We start from the raw sequence: 16,022 nt of genomic DNA on the forward strand, positions 1-16,022 counted from the left end.
TTGACAGATAAAAGCAGTGGGGCCAGGGCCCTGGCAATGTATAATGTGCAAGTTGCGGCACCAGGTAGTGTAGAGTTGGGCGGTGGCTGCAGAGGTCACGTCGGAGCGAACAGCCTCCACACTCACCGGAAAGCCCAGCTCTGAGGACCACGGGTGCTCAACCGCTCCAACAAGCTGTTTTTTCTAATTGTATTGGGGAGGAGCAGCTTAGGGGAGGGGAGGGTGCCTGGCAGGTAGAGCGATCCATTCTCCTCACTCAAACATACATCCACAAGAAGCACCGTCAGGAAGCAGCTGCAGTGGGGATGGGCTGCTAGGCTGGATTGCATGGAGCTGGCATGACAAGGTGGCAGCGACTCTATGGCTGCTGGAGATGCGGATGAGGAGTCACCTCTGCTCTCGTGGCCAGCTTCTCAGTGCAGCCTGAGCATTCAGCAGGCCCAGACAGGTTATATGAAGCAGAGAAGAAGCCGCAGGGAACTTAGAGTCTCATGCCGTACGAGTAATACAAGCTGGGTGCACTCCTTATGGAGGGAGGCAATCCATAGTTGCAGATGGCTAACATGGATTACTGTTCACTTTTAAGTCTTACTCCACTGCAGGACTCTGCCACTTTTCATGACTATCTCAGAAGTAACTGGAAACTATAGCAACACACACACACACACACACTCTCTCTCTCTCTCCCTCCCTCAAAGACAGAGCTAGGCAAAACCTGCGGGGCCTGTGCATTATCTCAAGGACACTTACACCTTCATTATGAGATTGGGTATTTTTACCTCTTAATTGACTAGCAGAAGAATGTTTCTTCATGGGAGCTATATTTGGACTATTGGAGAGTTAGAAAGGGCCATCAAGTTATGTAATATACAGAACACATGATGGTTTTATTTATTTGCACTTATTAGGGATGATTTCATAAATCATAGCTTCTCCACTCCATGAATAAAGCCAACATCCCAACTGTATGCCGATAAAAATGGGACACTATCATATATTCCATCTTATATGTGTATAAATACATGTCATTTTTATCATACTAAAGAAATAACCATATTATATTAAGGCCAATGTTAAAACACTGGAAAGACAGCTGTTGAAAAATACAAATATTCAAACCAAATCATTTTATAAATTCATCACATTTTAAAATATCAACTAAGAAGTTTAAGGGATTACTACATACAAGCTGGTAATTATAACATTTTCCTATTAATATACAAATGAGGTTACAATGGTACACATTGAAATCTAACATATTTCTGAAGTTCACAGGTAATTGAACATTTTCTAATTCTTTTTACACTGTCCCAGTTATTAGCTGCGAGTTATTGTTGTGCTGCCCTATGGAGATGTTTATCATTCAGGCAAATGCATTGTAATAACTTTGTAAATTAGGATATAAATCAATTTCCTCCTTAGCAGTTGATCAGAACATTTATTACTATGAGATTTCCATCCTTACATAGTTCTCCTTTCAAAATAAAACAAAAATAATTACATATGTGTTTTGGGAATAGCTTTGATATGCTGAAATAACACACAACCTTTTGAAAAAGAACTCTTAAGATTTATAGAAATCACTTCAAACTTTTTAATAGCCATCTGAAATGCTAAATGTATAGCTAATTATAATATCTTGATGAATATTTCAATTTAATATTGCAAACATGATATTTTGAAGTGTTTTTCTTATTTTGATTGGTTACACTTTATGGTGATTCCATAAGCAAAAGGTACTGGAATGCTGAGGTTTAAAATAGGGATTGTAGTATGTTCAATATTGTCAACTGAGTGCACTAAAATCCTCTTTCTGCGGCTTCCACAAACTCTTGCCCCTGCACACACTCAGAAGGGAAAGTTTTTCAAATGCCAATGTCAGAATAATGAACTTCAAATGAAGCAATCACAGAATGATGGTTAGAAGTGCCAGGGATCACTGAAGAAAGATGTGAATGTGTGAAGCACTGGAGACTTCAAACATGAATGGGAGACAGAGTTAAGCTCTCTCTTGCAACAGTCAAGGATGGTTGATGAAGGAATTGTATGTGGAGTGAGTCATACACAGTCAATAGGGAAGAAAAACATACTACAGTATTGCACAAGAACCACACGCAAACAAAGATTCCTCTGTCACTGTCCAAGCTAGTCAGATGTGAAAAGAAATGCTGCATAGAAGACAGTCACATTACCAGTTAAAAGGAAAAAGATATTGCAATAAGATTCTCTAGAAAACGTACTTGGTATTTCCCTTCTCTTCATCAACAGAATTGTTATGCACAAACCATGGGGACTGTGTGCCTTTTGTATTACCTTTAACAGAGCATTACTCAGTGATGTAAGCACTGCACTGGTCTGAGCCATGTATCCTAAAAGCAGGAATAACAGGAAGTACTTTGTCTTGGGCCCCTTGGCCTAATAGATTAATGCTTTCCCCACACATTCCTCTTGAGAGCCCCCGGATGCCCAGTTTCTCTAGAAATGCCTCCACATGTGGAGACTGCAGATTTTTAGATGATCACATCTCTTTTATGCAGTACTGCCCTGTCCCCATGAATGTATGGAAACTGAGCATCAGACTTAACCAAATAACATTCTATGTTTAAACCTTGAATTTTTGCTAAAAATAATTTTTAATAACTACTTACAAGCTTTCTGCAAGGGATTTCATCCACTTTCTTTGTCATGCTGTTCCTCAATTTCTACTTCATAATTTCCCAAATCAAGCTTCATAATAGCAGAAGACTAGGCTCTGCTACAAAATCTTACATAATGAAAAAACAAAACCAAAAAAATCTATGCAAAAGGGAAGCTTTCACACTTTTAGTATTCAGTAAAGCTACAGCCAAGAAAATCTCAGTTTAGAAAAAATAAACTAAAGCTAAAAACAGGCAATACAGAATACATTTTGTACCTTAGATCAGTGGTTCTCACTGGGGTACTCCGAGATCTTCCAGGGGGTACACCAACTCATCTAGATATTTGCCTAGTTTTACAACAGGCTACATAAAAAGCACTAGCAAAGTCAGTACAAAGTAAAATTTCATACAGACAATGACTTGTTTGTACTGCTCTATATACTATACACTGAAATGTAAGTGCAATATTTATATTCCAACTGATTTATTTTATAATTAGATGGTAACAATGAGAAAGGAAGCCATTTTTCAGTAACAGTGTGCTGGGACACGTTTGTATTTTTATGTCTGATTTTGTAAGCAAGTAGTTTTTAAGTGAGGTGAAACTTGGGAGTATACAAGACAAACCATACTCCTGAAAGGGGTATAGTAGTCTGGAAAGATTGAGAGCCACTGACTTAGATTATGGTTTTAATAATCACAGTAACTAAACATTAGAAGGATTCAGAAAATTCTTAGATGAACTGGTCCTCAAATATACAAGGTACAGGATGTTTGTTGGTCTTGCGTAATATAAATTAGGATTGATTCCACATCAAAAAAGTCCTCACTGGAAATGAGGTCCTCTTTGTCTTCACAGTTTATGAACAGTAACTCGCTGGCTTGTCAAACACAAGACATCATATAGTCTACCCTACACATAACCAGCATTGTGGCAGAAAAAAATACATTAATTATTAAGAGAACAAAAGTTGTGATGCAAAAAGTCTTCATTGTTGCCTCTTAAACACGAGTACTTCTTTAAAAAAAGATACGAGTGAACAATAGGTAAACCAGAATCTGATAAACTATATGCCAAAACATACAAAAGATTAAAATGAATAATCTGACTACATGGCAGTTATGAAACAGTTTGTATTTTATACATAGAATATGTACACTGGTTTTGGACATGCAAATTCAATACAAAACTATTTACAGAAAATAACAGTAGGATTGTTTTTTTTCCAAAGAAACATATACATGTTGGAAGCTCCAGCAATAATGGAAGTCCTAAAAAAAGAGACTTAAGATACAGTATTGTACACATAGGTGAACTTCAAAAATGAGGAAAGGAGTTTACAGAACATGAAATGCAAAATGAATTAAAATGCAATATCAAATAGTTGTGTTATAAATATTTACATAATTTAAGCATTTGCTGCTACTTATGATTACTTTCCAGATCTGTCTCAGAACTACTTTGTCAATTTTGCACACATTTACATGTTGCTGATTTGGTTACATTGTGTTTTCTGAGTTTTATAATCACAAAAAAAGGTACAAAACAAAACAGCTGAATACTGACCAAGTGATAATTTAACATGGTTTTTAAGCAATCACATTTTCTTGGTTCTACAGATTACACAATAGTTAAAAGTTAATTCACATTAATCCCAACACTAATTCACCAAACAATCCCTTTACAATGTCTGTGTATGCACTACACACACAGTACAAACATATGCATATACTGTAGATTGCAACACAGAACAGTAACAACTTGGAAGTTCCCACTGTTCTGGCAATGCCCTATCAATGCTTACTACAGTACAAATAACAAAACTATACTAATACTTACAGGTAAAGGCCTGATCCTGCATGTGCTCTACCAACAGAACTTGCATGTTCAATGTTAGTTCCACGTGCCCAGCAACCATGTGGTTAGGCCCAAAATAAAAACTAACATTCTGAACAGACTTTTCTGATTTAAAAGAAAAAAACATAACAAAAAAGCCACATTTTTTGTGGTTACCTCCACCTAATTGATCTGTCTGACTTTATGAAATTACTACACTTCCAATGGGGGAGAAGGCTTAACTGTCTTTCTTTGAATGAATTCAAAATTAGGAAAGAAAATTCTCAAGTGCCAACAGATTGTTTTGAATAGGTTGCTGTGTAGCTCACTTCTAAACACACAGGGGAAATCCTAGTTCCACTGATTTCAATGAGGATAGGTTTTCACACATCAGGATTTAATTTGTATTAGGTTTAATCAATTCTTTTATTTTAACATTGGTTAGAAAAGTAAGGGAGGAGTCTTGTAAAGCTTTTCAAGGACTGTCATGCTGATGCTTGGCACAGAAGAATGCAACAGTTAAAGAACACTTGTTTAAAATATTAATTTTAATTTATTTTAAAAGCAATTAAAATATCATTCCGAGTGATTGATGCCATCATGGTTATTACTGTTTTCTTCTCTGAGCCTTAAAAATTATAGTTAGGTGGTGTATATGGTAAAGCAGGTTTTAAAAAAAGAATAATAAGAAACAAAGAAAATGGCAGTGAAACACAATGTAGTACAAAACTACAATTTAAGACTGTGTTAACAGAAATGCCCTACAGACAATATCCTTTTAAATCAATCAATACAAAGCTCTAGTCTATCAAGTAAAAATAAAAACCATTGTCTGGGATTAGACTGAGAAGGAAGCGTCTCTATTTTAACTAGTGGGCCAATGTAGAGAGAACAATTTCCACATTAAAAATAAAAGTGTAATGTTTTCTTTCCTTTTCTTATATCACCAAAATAACTGTACATAAAACTTATTGTGCTTTTCAAAAAAAAAAAAAAAAACCAGTCAGTGCCTTTTATATACACATTTTCTCAACAGATGTGTAGATACCTCTATAAATGCATTACGTGTATATTACGCTTAACTGCATGCTGCACATGTAATGGCCAAGAACGTTAATCTCATTTCTTTTCATTCAATAACAGCTACTGCATACTAGCTCACAGATTGGAGGCAAGAAGCAATCTCAACACCAGGGAAATTTCTTCTAGTTTACAGCACTGCACATTCCCTTAATGAACATTCCTTTCATAAGTCCAGTATATCAGTATATTTTTGGTGAAAATTACTGGAAAACGCCCACTCATCTCTCACTTTCCCTAAATAATTCTTCTGGTCTGTCTTAACTGAGATTTCCTGCTGTCTATGCAGACAGAGCCCCTTCAGATGCTTCACAGAAGATTTGGGTTTTCACAGCTACAAAATCCTATCCCACTGATTGATTCATAACAATTGTGTTTGTGAGATTATCTTGGGGGAAGGCACTGGTTTTACGCACTCCTCAATGCTCTGGTGGAGGAGTGAGGGGGGTTTCATATGCATAGAAAGATGGATGGGAAGGGAGCTTTCTTCCCTTGATGACTGGCAGAAAGGGAATACATTTGAAGGGCTTTTTGTGGTCTGACTGCCTCCCACCCTGTTTCTGAGCTCTGAAATGGAGCTCAGTCAGTGAGATGAAAAGATGAAGAGCAGGCTAGTGGATGCTACTCTTCTTCATCCCACAAGCACGGATCCTGGGTGAGAGGGGCAGCTGGAAGAAACCCTTGTCAGACCTAAGTGAGGGAGCCAGGAACTTCCTGCAGGACAAGTGAGGATAGGGGAATAGAGTCCTTAGCCGTTGGCAAGCTGAGAAAGCCAATTCTATACCTACAGTAGCCTGTACAGAGAGATGTGGGTCCAGAACCAGGAGCTGAGCCTTTCCCCCTAAAACTACAACAGAACCTCAGAGTTACAAACACCTCGGGAATGGGGGGTGTTCGGAACTCTGAAAAGGACACTATAGCTGTTCTTTCTAAAATTTAAAACCGAACATTAAACAATGCAGCTTTGAAACATTACTATGCAGAAGAAAAACGCTGCTTTCCCTTTATTTTTTTAGTAGTTTACATTTAAAACAGGACTGTACTGTGTTGACTTTTTTTTCCCCACTGCAGCTGCCTGATTGTGTTCTTCTTGTTCCAAAGAAGGGGTGTGGTTGACTGGTCAATTTGTAACTCTGAGGTTCTACTGTATGTATACTGTAATTTCAAACCATCTACTTTCTTCTCTCCATTCGCTTCACCTGGCTAACCCGTCTTCTGAATAACCTGGTCCAGAGGGTAACCTACATACACCCCGCTGCAAATTCTACGCCACAAAAAAAAGCAAATATACTCATATATAGACCATTAAAATTTGCCTTTACAATTTCAAATCAGAATGGTGTTCCTTTATTTACATGTGACTTTTTTTAAACTACAGGCATTTCTTTTTCAGCTGGAAGTTGTTGGGAATGACAGACCAGCATTTCAAAATGCTCATTTCAAAAAAAGATGTATGCCTTGGTCTAACCTGGTGCAGAAAATGCTAAAGGGTGACTGCTTACCTGTAATGGAGGTTCTTTGAGATGCGTGGACCCTATCTGTATTCCACATGTGTATTTAGTATTTAAACTCCTAGCATTTTAATACAAGCACTTATAAAATCTGTCAGTATTCAGTTGAGTGCCTTAATGTGTTATATTTAAACGGGACTCTTACATTTTACTGTTCCTGACTAGATCCAACCGGTACTTTACAAACTTCCTTCTTATCCGCTTTTCTAGGATATAGCACATCCCCTTTAATAAATTCATCCCTAAGGGATGTCTCTGCCCAAACCACATGCTTCTCTGCACCTGTCGGCTGTTCTGTTAAATATTTTCATCAATGATTTAGATAATAAGTATGCTCTCTATGCCATTAAGTTTGCGGATGATACCAAGTTGGGAGGGGTTGCAAGTGCTTTGGAGGATAGGATTATAATTCAGAATGATCTGGACAAACTGGAGAATTGGTATGAGGTAAACAGAATAAAATTCAATAAGGACAAATGCAAAGCACTCCACTTAGGAAGGAACAATCAGTTGCACACGTACAAAATGGGAAATGATTGCCTACGAAGGGAGTACTGAGGAAAGGGATCTGGGGGTCTTAGTGGACTACAAGCTAAATATGAGTCAACAGTGTCATGCTGTTCCAAAAAAAGCAAACATGATTCTGGGATGCATTAGCAGGAGTGTTGTAAGACAGACATGAGTAGTAATTCTTCCACTCTGCTCTGCGCTGATTAGACCTCAACTGGAGTATTGCATCCAGTTCTGGGCGCCACATTTCAGGAAAGATGTGGACAAATCGGAGAAAATCCAGAAAAGAATAACAATAATGATTAAAGGTCTAGAAAACAATTTATGAGGCAAGACTGAAAGAACGGGGTTTGTTTAGCCTGGAGAAGAGAAGACCGAGAGGGGACATGACAACAGCTTTCAAGTACATACAAGGTTGTTACAAGAAGGAGGGAGAAAAATTGTTCTTTTTAACCTCTGAGGACAAGACAAGAAGCAATGGCCTTAAACTGCAGCATGGGAGGTTTAAATTGGACATTAGGAAAAACTTCCTAACTGTCAGGGAGGTTAATCACTGGAATAAAATTGCCTAGGGAGGTTGTGGAATCTTCATCACTGGAGATTTTTAAGAGCAGGTTAGACAAAACCTGTCAGGGATGATCTAGATATTACTTAATCCTGCCATGAGTGCAGGGGACTGGACTAGATGACCTCTCGAGGTCCCTTCCAGCCCTATGATTCTTTGATTAGCCAGGCACCTTGAAACAGAATTCCTTCAGTTGCCAAGCCAACTTTCCACAGCAGTCGCTTGCACCGAGAGAATATTTTCATCGTTTGGTATTATTCATTCAAATCTAAGAAATCGACTGGGAGTTGAAAAAGCAGAAAAACTCGTATTTCTGTTTCAGTCTATGAATAAAAAAGAGAGTTGGAGTGTGGAAGATGAGAGCTAGTTGTAGAAGTTTTAAGGACAGTGTACAGTGTTGTGATGACTTGTCTGTTAGAATTAATAAAATTTGAAAATTTAAAAAAAAAGTTTAAGGACAGCTTCAGCTGGCAACTTAGGAGACCACTGCAATTGCAAATGTGAAACATTTATGTAACATTTAAGATTTAGTTTAATAAAATATAAGTGCTATTGTGTTTGTGTGTGTGATTTAGTTCTTACCATTCCTAATGTACTGCTGCTGCATTTGCAGCTTGACACAGGTAATATTATGTACTATTTCCTAAATTAATAAAAATCAAGTTATCTAAAAAATTACACAAAGTATACCCTCCTAGAAGTTGTAAAATGCTGTATTGAGTTGTAAACTAACATGTTTTAGTGATCAGATTTGCACCACTGTTTAAGAAATACGTGAAGAAGTATCAGTGGGAAGCTTGATTTAAATCAATGATTTTCTCCTGGTGATTTAACTCAATGATTTAAATTGCCTTGATTTAAATCAATTCACCCTGGACCTGAGGATTGCAAGATGTCCAATAATCTATGCTGAGACTCTTGAATCTCCTTGAGCTGGATCTGGCACTCAGACATCACTTCCTGTAAGAGCTCCTTATATCACCTGTTATCAGGAAAAGATGGTGAAGATGGGGTGACTGCCTCATCTAGGGTAGGATGACAAGATGGACACCAGAATCACTGGAACTGTCAGATTTGGCTCAACTTCCTCCTCCTCATACTCCAGTGGAGTTGGTTGGTGTTGGCTAGGAGAGGGTTGATAAGGTTCATGCATGGATCAGGATGCCTAGAGTAAGGGTTTTAGGGGCTCGAATAATGCCACTGCGAGGGACATTAGGAGTCATCAGTCCCTTCAAAAAATTCATATCTTGGCAGAGGACTGAAGCTTGATTGCTTGGAGATTTTGTCTGTACTTGCCTCCCTATGTAGGGGCAGAAGTTCATATGGCGCCTCTGACTAATCTGATGTGAAGTTTGGTTCCTTATCAGCCATTGGAACTATTGTTACAGATAGATAGGTACTCAGGTTTGCGCATGAGAGGAGACTGACTGTGTTCTCAAGATGGTTTCTTCCTCTGGTGTGACACTCTAAATAAAGATGGATCCAAGAGGCGAGGAGATTGAGGATATGGGAGAGTGAAAATATCCTCTGGGGAGACAAAGATTTCAGATCGCCACAGGGTGCAGGATGTTTTGGTGGTCAGGGCCACTGGACCCAACACTTCCCTGGTTATAGTGGACACTAGATTTTTCTGGGACTGCACTGGTACTGGTGCAGAGTCCGATCTGGATGCCGAAGTTGGGGGATGCCTGACCTTTAGTTTCTATGTCAGCACCAAGATCAGTATCAACAGATCTATACTTCTGCATGCCACGTTCTCCAGTAGAGGAGGTTTACCTAGGCCTAAGTCAGTAGGACTCACATGACTTGGATGAAGTTGGGATCTTTTCTTTCTAGGTCAGAGTTTGAAGAGGATCTGTGTCCCTGTGTTGTGAGAGTGCCACTTACTCTCATGAGAACCTTATATTCCTTAGCCTTCCAGGCTGTAGCCTCAGCTCCTGAGCCTGTGCTCAGAGGGGACACTGCCTGTTGATTGAGACCAGTGCACAAAGATGGTCTCCCCAGCCCAGATGCAACCGAGTTCTCGTGGTTTTTCTCCATGAGGTACTTTCTCAGTCTGAGCGCACAGCCCTCGTGAAGGAGTGGAAGATGCTGGACGTAGCAGAGATGTGTGCTTCACCAAGATGGTAAAAGCAGTACTGGCATTAATCACTCACTGAAAAGAGGACTGTGGACATAGTCCTTGGTCTTGGAAGAGAAGTTCCCTAAGGTGTGTGGGGTGGGGTGGGAACGAAGCTACACCATACTAAGTACTACAACTCTAAATAGTGCAAATACTTAAAACTATTCACAATACATATAGTTACAGACTGAAGAAAACAATGGAAGAAGCTGTGGTCGTCGAAGATTCCAACTCAGGCCATGCAATGATAAGAAGGAATGGGAAAGGCCAGGGTCTGCACAGCCCCATATATCCCCAGTTTAGAGCACGAGAAGAGCAACTGTGTGTGCGCGGACCGTGCTCACTAAAAATCTCCGGACCCAGATGCATGATGCACACATGCACTGTCACTGGAAGAAGTATATCTAACCAGAGTAGAATAATTTCTTGTACGCATTACCACTGAAAATATAAACTGGAACCAACTGTACTGACACAGAAGTACATTAGATTGTACGACATTAAAAATAGGATTTTTAATGCAAGTGAAGCATTGACAGATTATCACTTACCAAATTGTGAAAAATATTGGGGAAGTACAATTCGGTACGATATATTTCATTGCAAGACTTTGTTCATCAAATAAGTGTTTTATCATCGTCTGTGCTGGAAAGCAAACTTACTTTGAAAAACCTAGACAGAATGCAGCCCCACATTATGTTCTGGCATTTAAGAAAATATCAGTAGGAAACAATTGCAGGGCTGAAGTGCTCCATTACTTCAGTTACACATGCTCTGCCTGCATGCCACTTGTTGCATGTGCACACCAGTAATTTTGAAAATATATCTGAAAGTGATTATTTCCTGATATACTGGGGAGAAATGTGGAACTTCTCAGGTTTAGTGAGCAAAACTGAAAATATGTCTGGGATACATCTTAGCATGGCTTGAATTTGGCCATGGATTTTTCTGCATTTTTAAAAATTATTATTTGGGAAGAAAATTACCCCCAAGTCACAAAACATTTTTTAAAAATGCAGTTTTCACTGCAGTGAAACAACTGCTGGTAGTCCCCACCTCCACAATTGAGGCTATTTAGCTTTCTGTGGTATAAAAGTTGTGGTTCTGAGGAAGTCTCAACACTGTACAAGACACAAAATATAGTACTTTACTATATAAATATATTAGTGTACATATTTTAGAACTTCCTGTGGCTTACCAGAGAGCTGAAAAGAGGTGAAACATTGACTGGCTTTTAGAAGCAGCCTAATTTACAGGTGCATACGCTAAAAAACTGCTAGAGACTTTCAAACACAGACCTCTGCTCAGGTTCATAAATTCTCACAAAACCTTCTCCTGATCTTTATTTTGTTTTCAAAATACTGTGGCCTTTTAAGTTTCCATAAAATCAGGGGGCAAAATCCTGATCCCATTGAAGTCACTAGCAAAACTCCCAATGACTTCAACAAAGCTAGAGTTTTACTCAGAATCCTTATGATTCATGTCATAGCTGAAAATTTTTTACTATTTCCTTTCTTAATTTACTTTTTTATACAATACGTTATTTAGGGCCCTGGGTATATTATGGAAGGGCTTTAGAAATCTGGACACAACTGAGGCTTTTTGATTGTCTGTCAATGATTGCACTCCTGTCTGCCGTGCCAATCAAAGTCTCAGGTCTAATCAGTCCAGCCTTTCATTGTTTAGATGTAAATTAATAGGTCACTTCAGTAAGTGCATTTCTGAGACAGTTTGAAGTCATTCAGCCACCTTCAATTAAGCACCTTAATGCTGTTACTTAAAACATGCTATAATCACCCAGAAACGCCCTAGTGGAGACGACATACTCCTTAAAGGACAAAACATTCCTGTGTGATCCACTGCAGCCATCCAAATATCCTGCCAACACACGGGGGAGAGAAGCAATATATGGGGCCAAAGAAAACATTTTGGTATGTTCCGACACATAATCACTAACAATGCATCTTATTATAATTTTATATTACCTTCCGGCAGTAACTCTGCTGAGAATGTTCAATAATCAGCATGTGAATAACTCCTATGATAGTTTAGTCACAAGGGAATGGCCAGGCCCCGCCACACAGCATCCTGCTCAGAACTCTGACTTCTGTGTGGAAATCTAGAATTAATTCAATGTGACCTGAGGAACCTTGCTGTTCTCTTGCCTTCGAAGCTGCAGCTAGGGGGTTTATTCCGGATACTGAGGTGGGGGAAAACACATGCTGGGAGACAGCAATGCCCACTCCTTTTCCAGACTGGAGGACTGCAAGAGGAACCTTGGAATATCCTGTATGTCTTGCCTCATCTCTCCGTTTTTTTCCTTTCAGAGCACGTGAAGTGGGGCTATAATAATTTCTATGGACTGTGACAAAGCATGGCTGATCTATCAATATTTATGATAATTCACAATTATTTAATATTTAAAATGTTCACTATCTCACTTACTGAACACAGTCAGATGAAAATTAAACATAGTAAAGATATCAACAGTTCATTTTTTAAAATTTCTTAACCTAACTATTTTAAGCTACTTAGGGAAAATTGTGCTAACTTTTTTTAAAAAATGCTAAACTAGTGTACTACACTGACAGCTAGGCTTCTTAGTGTTTACACTCGGACTTCCATTTTTATCTTCTTTTGACATATTACAATACTCCACAAGGGATCAACAAAAACTGGAGTGACTAGAAGTAGGCTTAAGTGAAAATGGCACTATATTCAACAAAATTTACAGAGGAAACTTAATTACAGAAGGAAAACTGAAGCGTCGTTCAGGATTGGTGAATGTGCTTAAAAAACAACAACAGTCCAACAAGCACTTGCATTATCGAACTTAAAGTATGATTACACAAGTCAAACTTAATTTAATGCCTTTCCCACCAGCAAGTCTATGGTTAACACTACTGGAACAGGAAATTCCATTTTTTGTAGTCAAGAGGGTACATATAAAAAAGTTGCAAGATAGCCAAGAGTTGTTAATACAGAACATTTTTTCCTCTTTTTGAATGATCAGGTAAATCTTCAGCTATTAAAACACAGCAAAATCTGCTTAGTGAACTAAATTTGTTTATTTTAATCTCAAGCAAATTTAATTTCTTCCCTGATATTTCATTTATGTGAAATGAGAAGACATTTACTGATTCTTTCTGAAAATGAAACTCACCTATGAGTATGAATTAAGAAAAACAATTAAAAGGAAAATTCAGAGGAAAGATAAATAAAACTATTTATTTTAATATCTGAACATTACGCATTGAGCCAATATCATTTTCTGCATGAGTACCTGCTGAACTGATATTTTTATGTATATAATTTTGCAAAGGAGGGCATGATTTTTTTAAATGAGCTGCATGAGAGTACACTCTATAAACAATAGAATGTGTTACCTAGAGCATATGAATTGCTTTTATTTCAATGGATTTTAGTTAAAGGACGTTAAAATAATTTTACCTTCTAAATCTTTTAGTCATCAGGATTTTCAGTTTTCTTCTCAATTGGCTTTAATGCTTCAATTAAAGAGAGCAAGGAAGATATAAATCAATATTTTCTTCCTCCTTCCTTAGCCAAATGAAATTAAATAGCTTAGGTCAATTGACAAAAGCGTAGAACTCGATTTTGTTACGTCAGCTGGCACACAAGGTTTTAGTCCTTGGCCTAAAGTAACTTAGCTCCAAAATACACTGTGACAGAGCCCAATGTTTCTGACTGAGCCACATATTCACTAAGAAGATTCACTTGTGAACACACAAATTTAAGACAAAACATCTGGGCAGCTGGCCATTTGTTTGGAAGGGAAAGAAAGGAGGAGTCAATTGTTCATCATTCTGAAAGTTCTCAGAACAGTGTGGACAAATATCAGTCAGAAAAGGTGCAGAAGCAAACAAACCCAGAAGTCTGAGGAAGTGATTATGCAATATGTTATTATGCAAATGGTTAATTTCCACACTAAGTCCTAAACCAACCAGTTCTCTCAACAAACCTGTAAATACTGAAAAATATAAAGATTCCTAGTCTGAATGTTTTTTTAAATCTAACTTGTGGTGATTTCTGTTATTGTAAAAAGCTAATGAAAAATCAGGAACAACATAATGTAAAATCCTGAAAGTCACAGCATAAACCTGAGATTTTGGCAACTTTATCAAAACATCCTTAATGATTGCTATGTATGCATCACTAGTCCATACACTTACTTACTATGGATGTCATGGTTTGTCCCAAACAAGAAAAATAACTCAAAGTGACAATTTTTGTCCAGCAACACATTAAAATAGAAGAGATTGGGTATTATCAAATTAAATAGCATAAATAAAATGTATTTACATTTCCCAATCATTAGACAATATAATCACATTGTGCAACAAACTTAAAACATCCAACACCAAAAGTGTGAAGCATCATTTAAATCCTCACATATTACTGACCTTACAAAAAAACTATTAAAATATTTTAAAATTCCCATTTATCTATTTCAGACAAAGAAATTGCAAAAATGTTTAAGACTAGTAAGAATCATCAATTACACAGGCACTTCACATGTAAACAATCTACAGTACAACTGAAAAAAATAGTTTGGCACCAATTTAGAAGATTGGAAAAAACCCTTTTTACTATATAATGTTTTGTGTAATTACCATACATCTAACTAAATACTGGAGATGTTAGAAGTACATAAATTACAGTCAGAAGTGCAAGAAAGAAAGAACTCAAGTATAGAGCTATATGAAATAAAAATGGATTAAATGTGATCTGTAACTCAGATTTTCACCATCATAGTGTAGTTAGGTTTTTATTTTATCTTTACATTTAAATTGAATGATGGGCAATCTTTTTATAGTAGGGCTTTGTTTGTTTGTGTTTTTCTTTATAAAATAAAACTAAACAGCATTTTCAATGTAGTAAAAAAAATTCCAGCTTTTAAAAATAAAGTAATGTCATGAAACATTAACAGGGAACTCAGAACTTATATTACCTGGAAAGAGAATCTGATGCTGTCAAAATCTCTTGTGCATCCAAGTTTTAAAACATCAGTATAACTGTATATTCAGGTAACTGTCAGTTTGACATCCAAGTTTTACATATACCTCCAAAATAAGGCTCTGTCTAAAGTATCCGGGCAGAAACTACTTTTGATGGCTTGGCTGTTCCCATTCAGGAAGCTGAATTGCTTGGGAGCAATCTAAATCAATAGATCAATTACAAGTTGTCTGGTTTCCAAAAGTCATGTTACACAGAGGAAAGCTGGGATGCTTTAGATGAAGGTAGTTCAAGCAGAGCCTGAACTGTAAGACCAACTTTCACCAGACCCCTTTCCTCCAAAATGTGATGAGGCAGACAAAGCCTTTCCTGAAAAATAAAATGGTAGATGCATTATGTTTCAATCATTCTGCACAGCTTGGGTAAGTATATTTTTAGAAGACTTCAATACTCGAAGACCTCACTATGACTAATTAGAGATCTGTGTAGAAATCTTCTCTGATCAATAAGTTTGCATGCGCATCTGTCTCTACAGCAAAATGTTAAGTGTGACAAGGTGCTCTGAAGTTAATTATTTCTCACATAAGATCTGATAATTGCAGTGTGAAAAAAATACACAGAAAAATATAATTAGTAAATTAGAGCAAAACAAAAAACTAAAGAGCATTTAACATTAAAATATTGAACTAAGAGTACAGAAAAACACTTCCTCAAAAGTCTTTGTCAGTTTTAGTTTACTGAAGATTCAGGACCAGAGGCTCTAATCTGCTTTCATAAACAGGGA

The 16,022-nt window shown here is 37.4% G+C and overlaps 1 protein-coding gene across 5 annotated transcripts in view; it reads right to left on the bottom strand.

Moving 5' to 3' along the window:
- Positions 1-650: 650 nt before the first annotated feature.
- LRCH2 (leucine rich repeats and calponin homology domain containing 2) overlaps positions 651-16,022 on the bottom strand; it is a 90,553-nt gene continuing 75,181 nt past the window's right edge. For 4 of the 5 annotated variants that reach the window (XM_067547989.1, XM_067547988.1, XM_067547987.1 and 1 more), the window contains one exon: positions 651-15,607. In XM_067547989.1, coding sequence (XP_067404090.1) covers positions 15,488-15,607 — 120 coding nt within the window. In that variant the 3' untranslated portion in view covers positions 651-15,487. The remainder of the gene's footprint in view (positions 15,608-16,022) is intronic. The other variant, XR_010919678.1, reaches the window with a different exon arrangement.

This window comes from Emydura macquarii, unplaced genomic scaffold (genome assembly GCF_026122565.2).
Source record: "Emydura macquarii macquarii isolate MOO-44397 ecotype Brisbane River unplaced genomic scaffold, CSIRO-AGI_Emac_v2 contig_1253, whole genome shotgun sequence".
Classification (NCBI taxonomy): domain Eukaryota; kingdom Metazoa; phylum Chordata; order Testudines; family Chelidae; genus Emydura; species Emydura macquarii.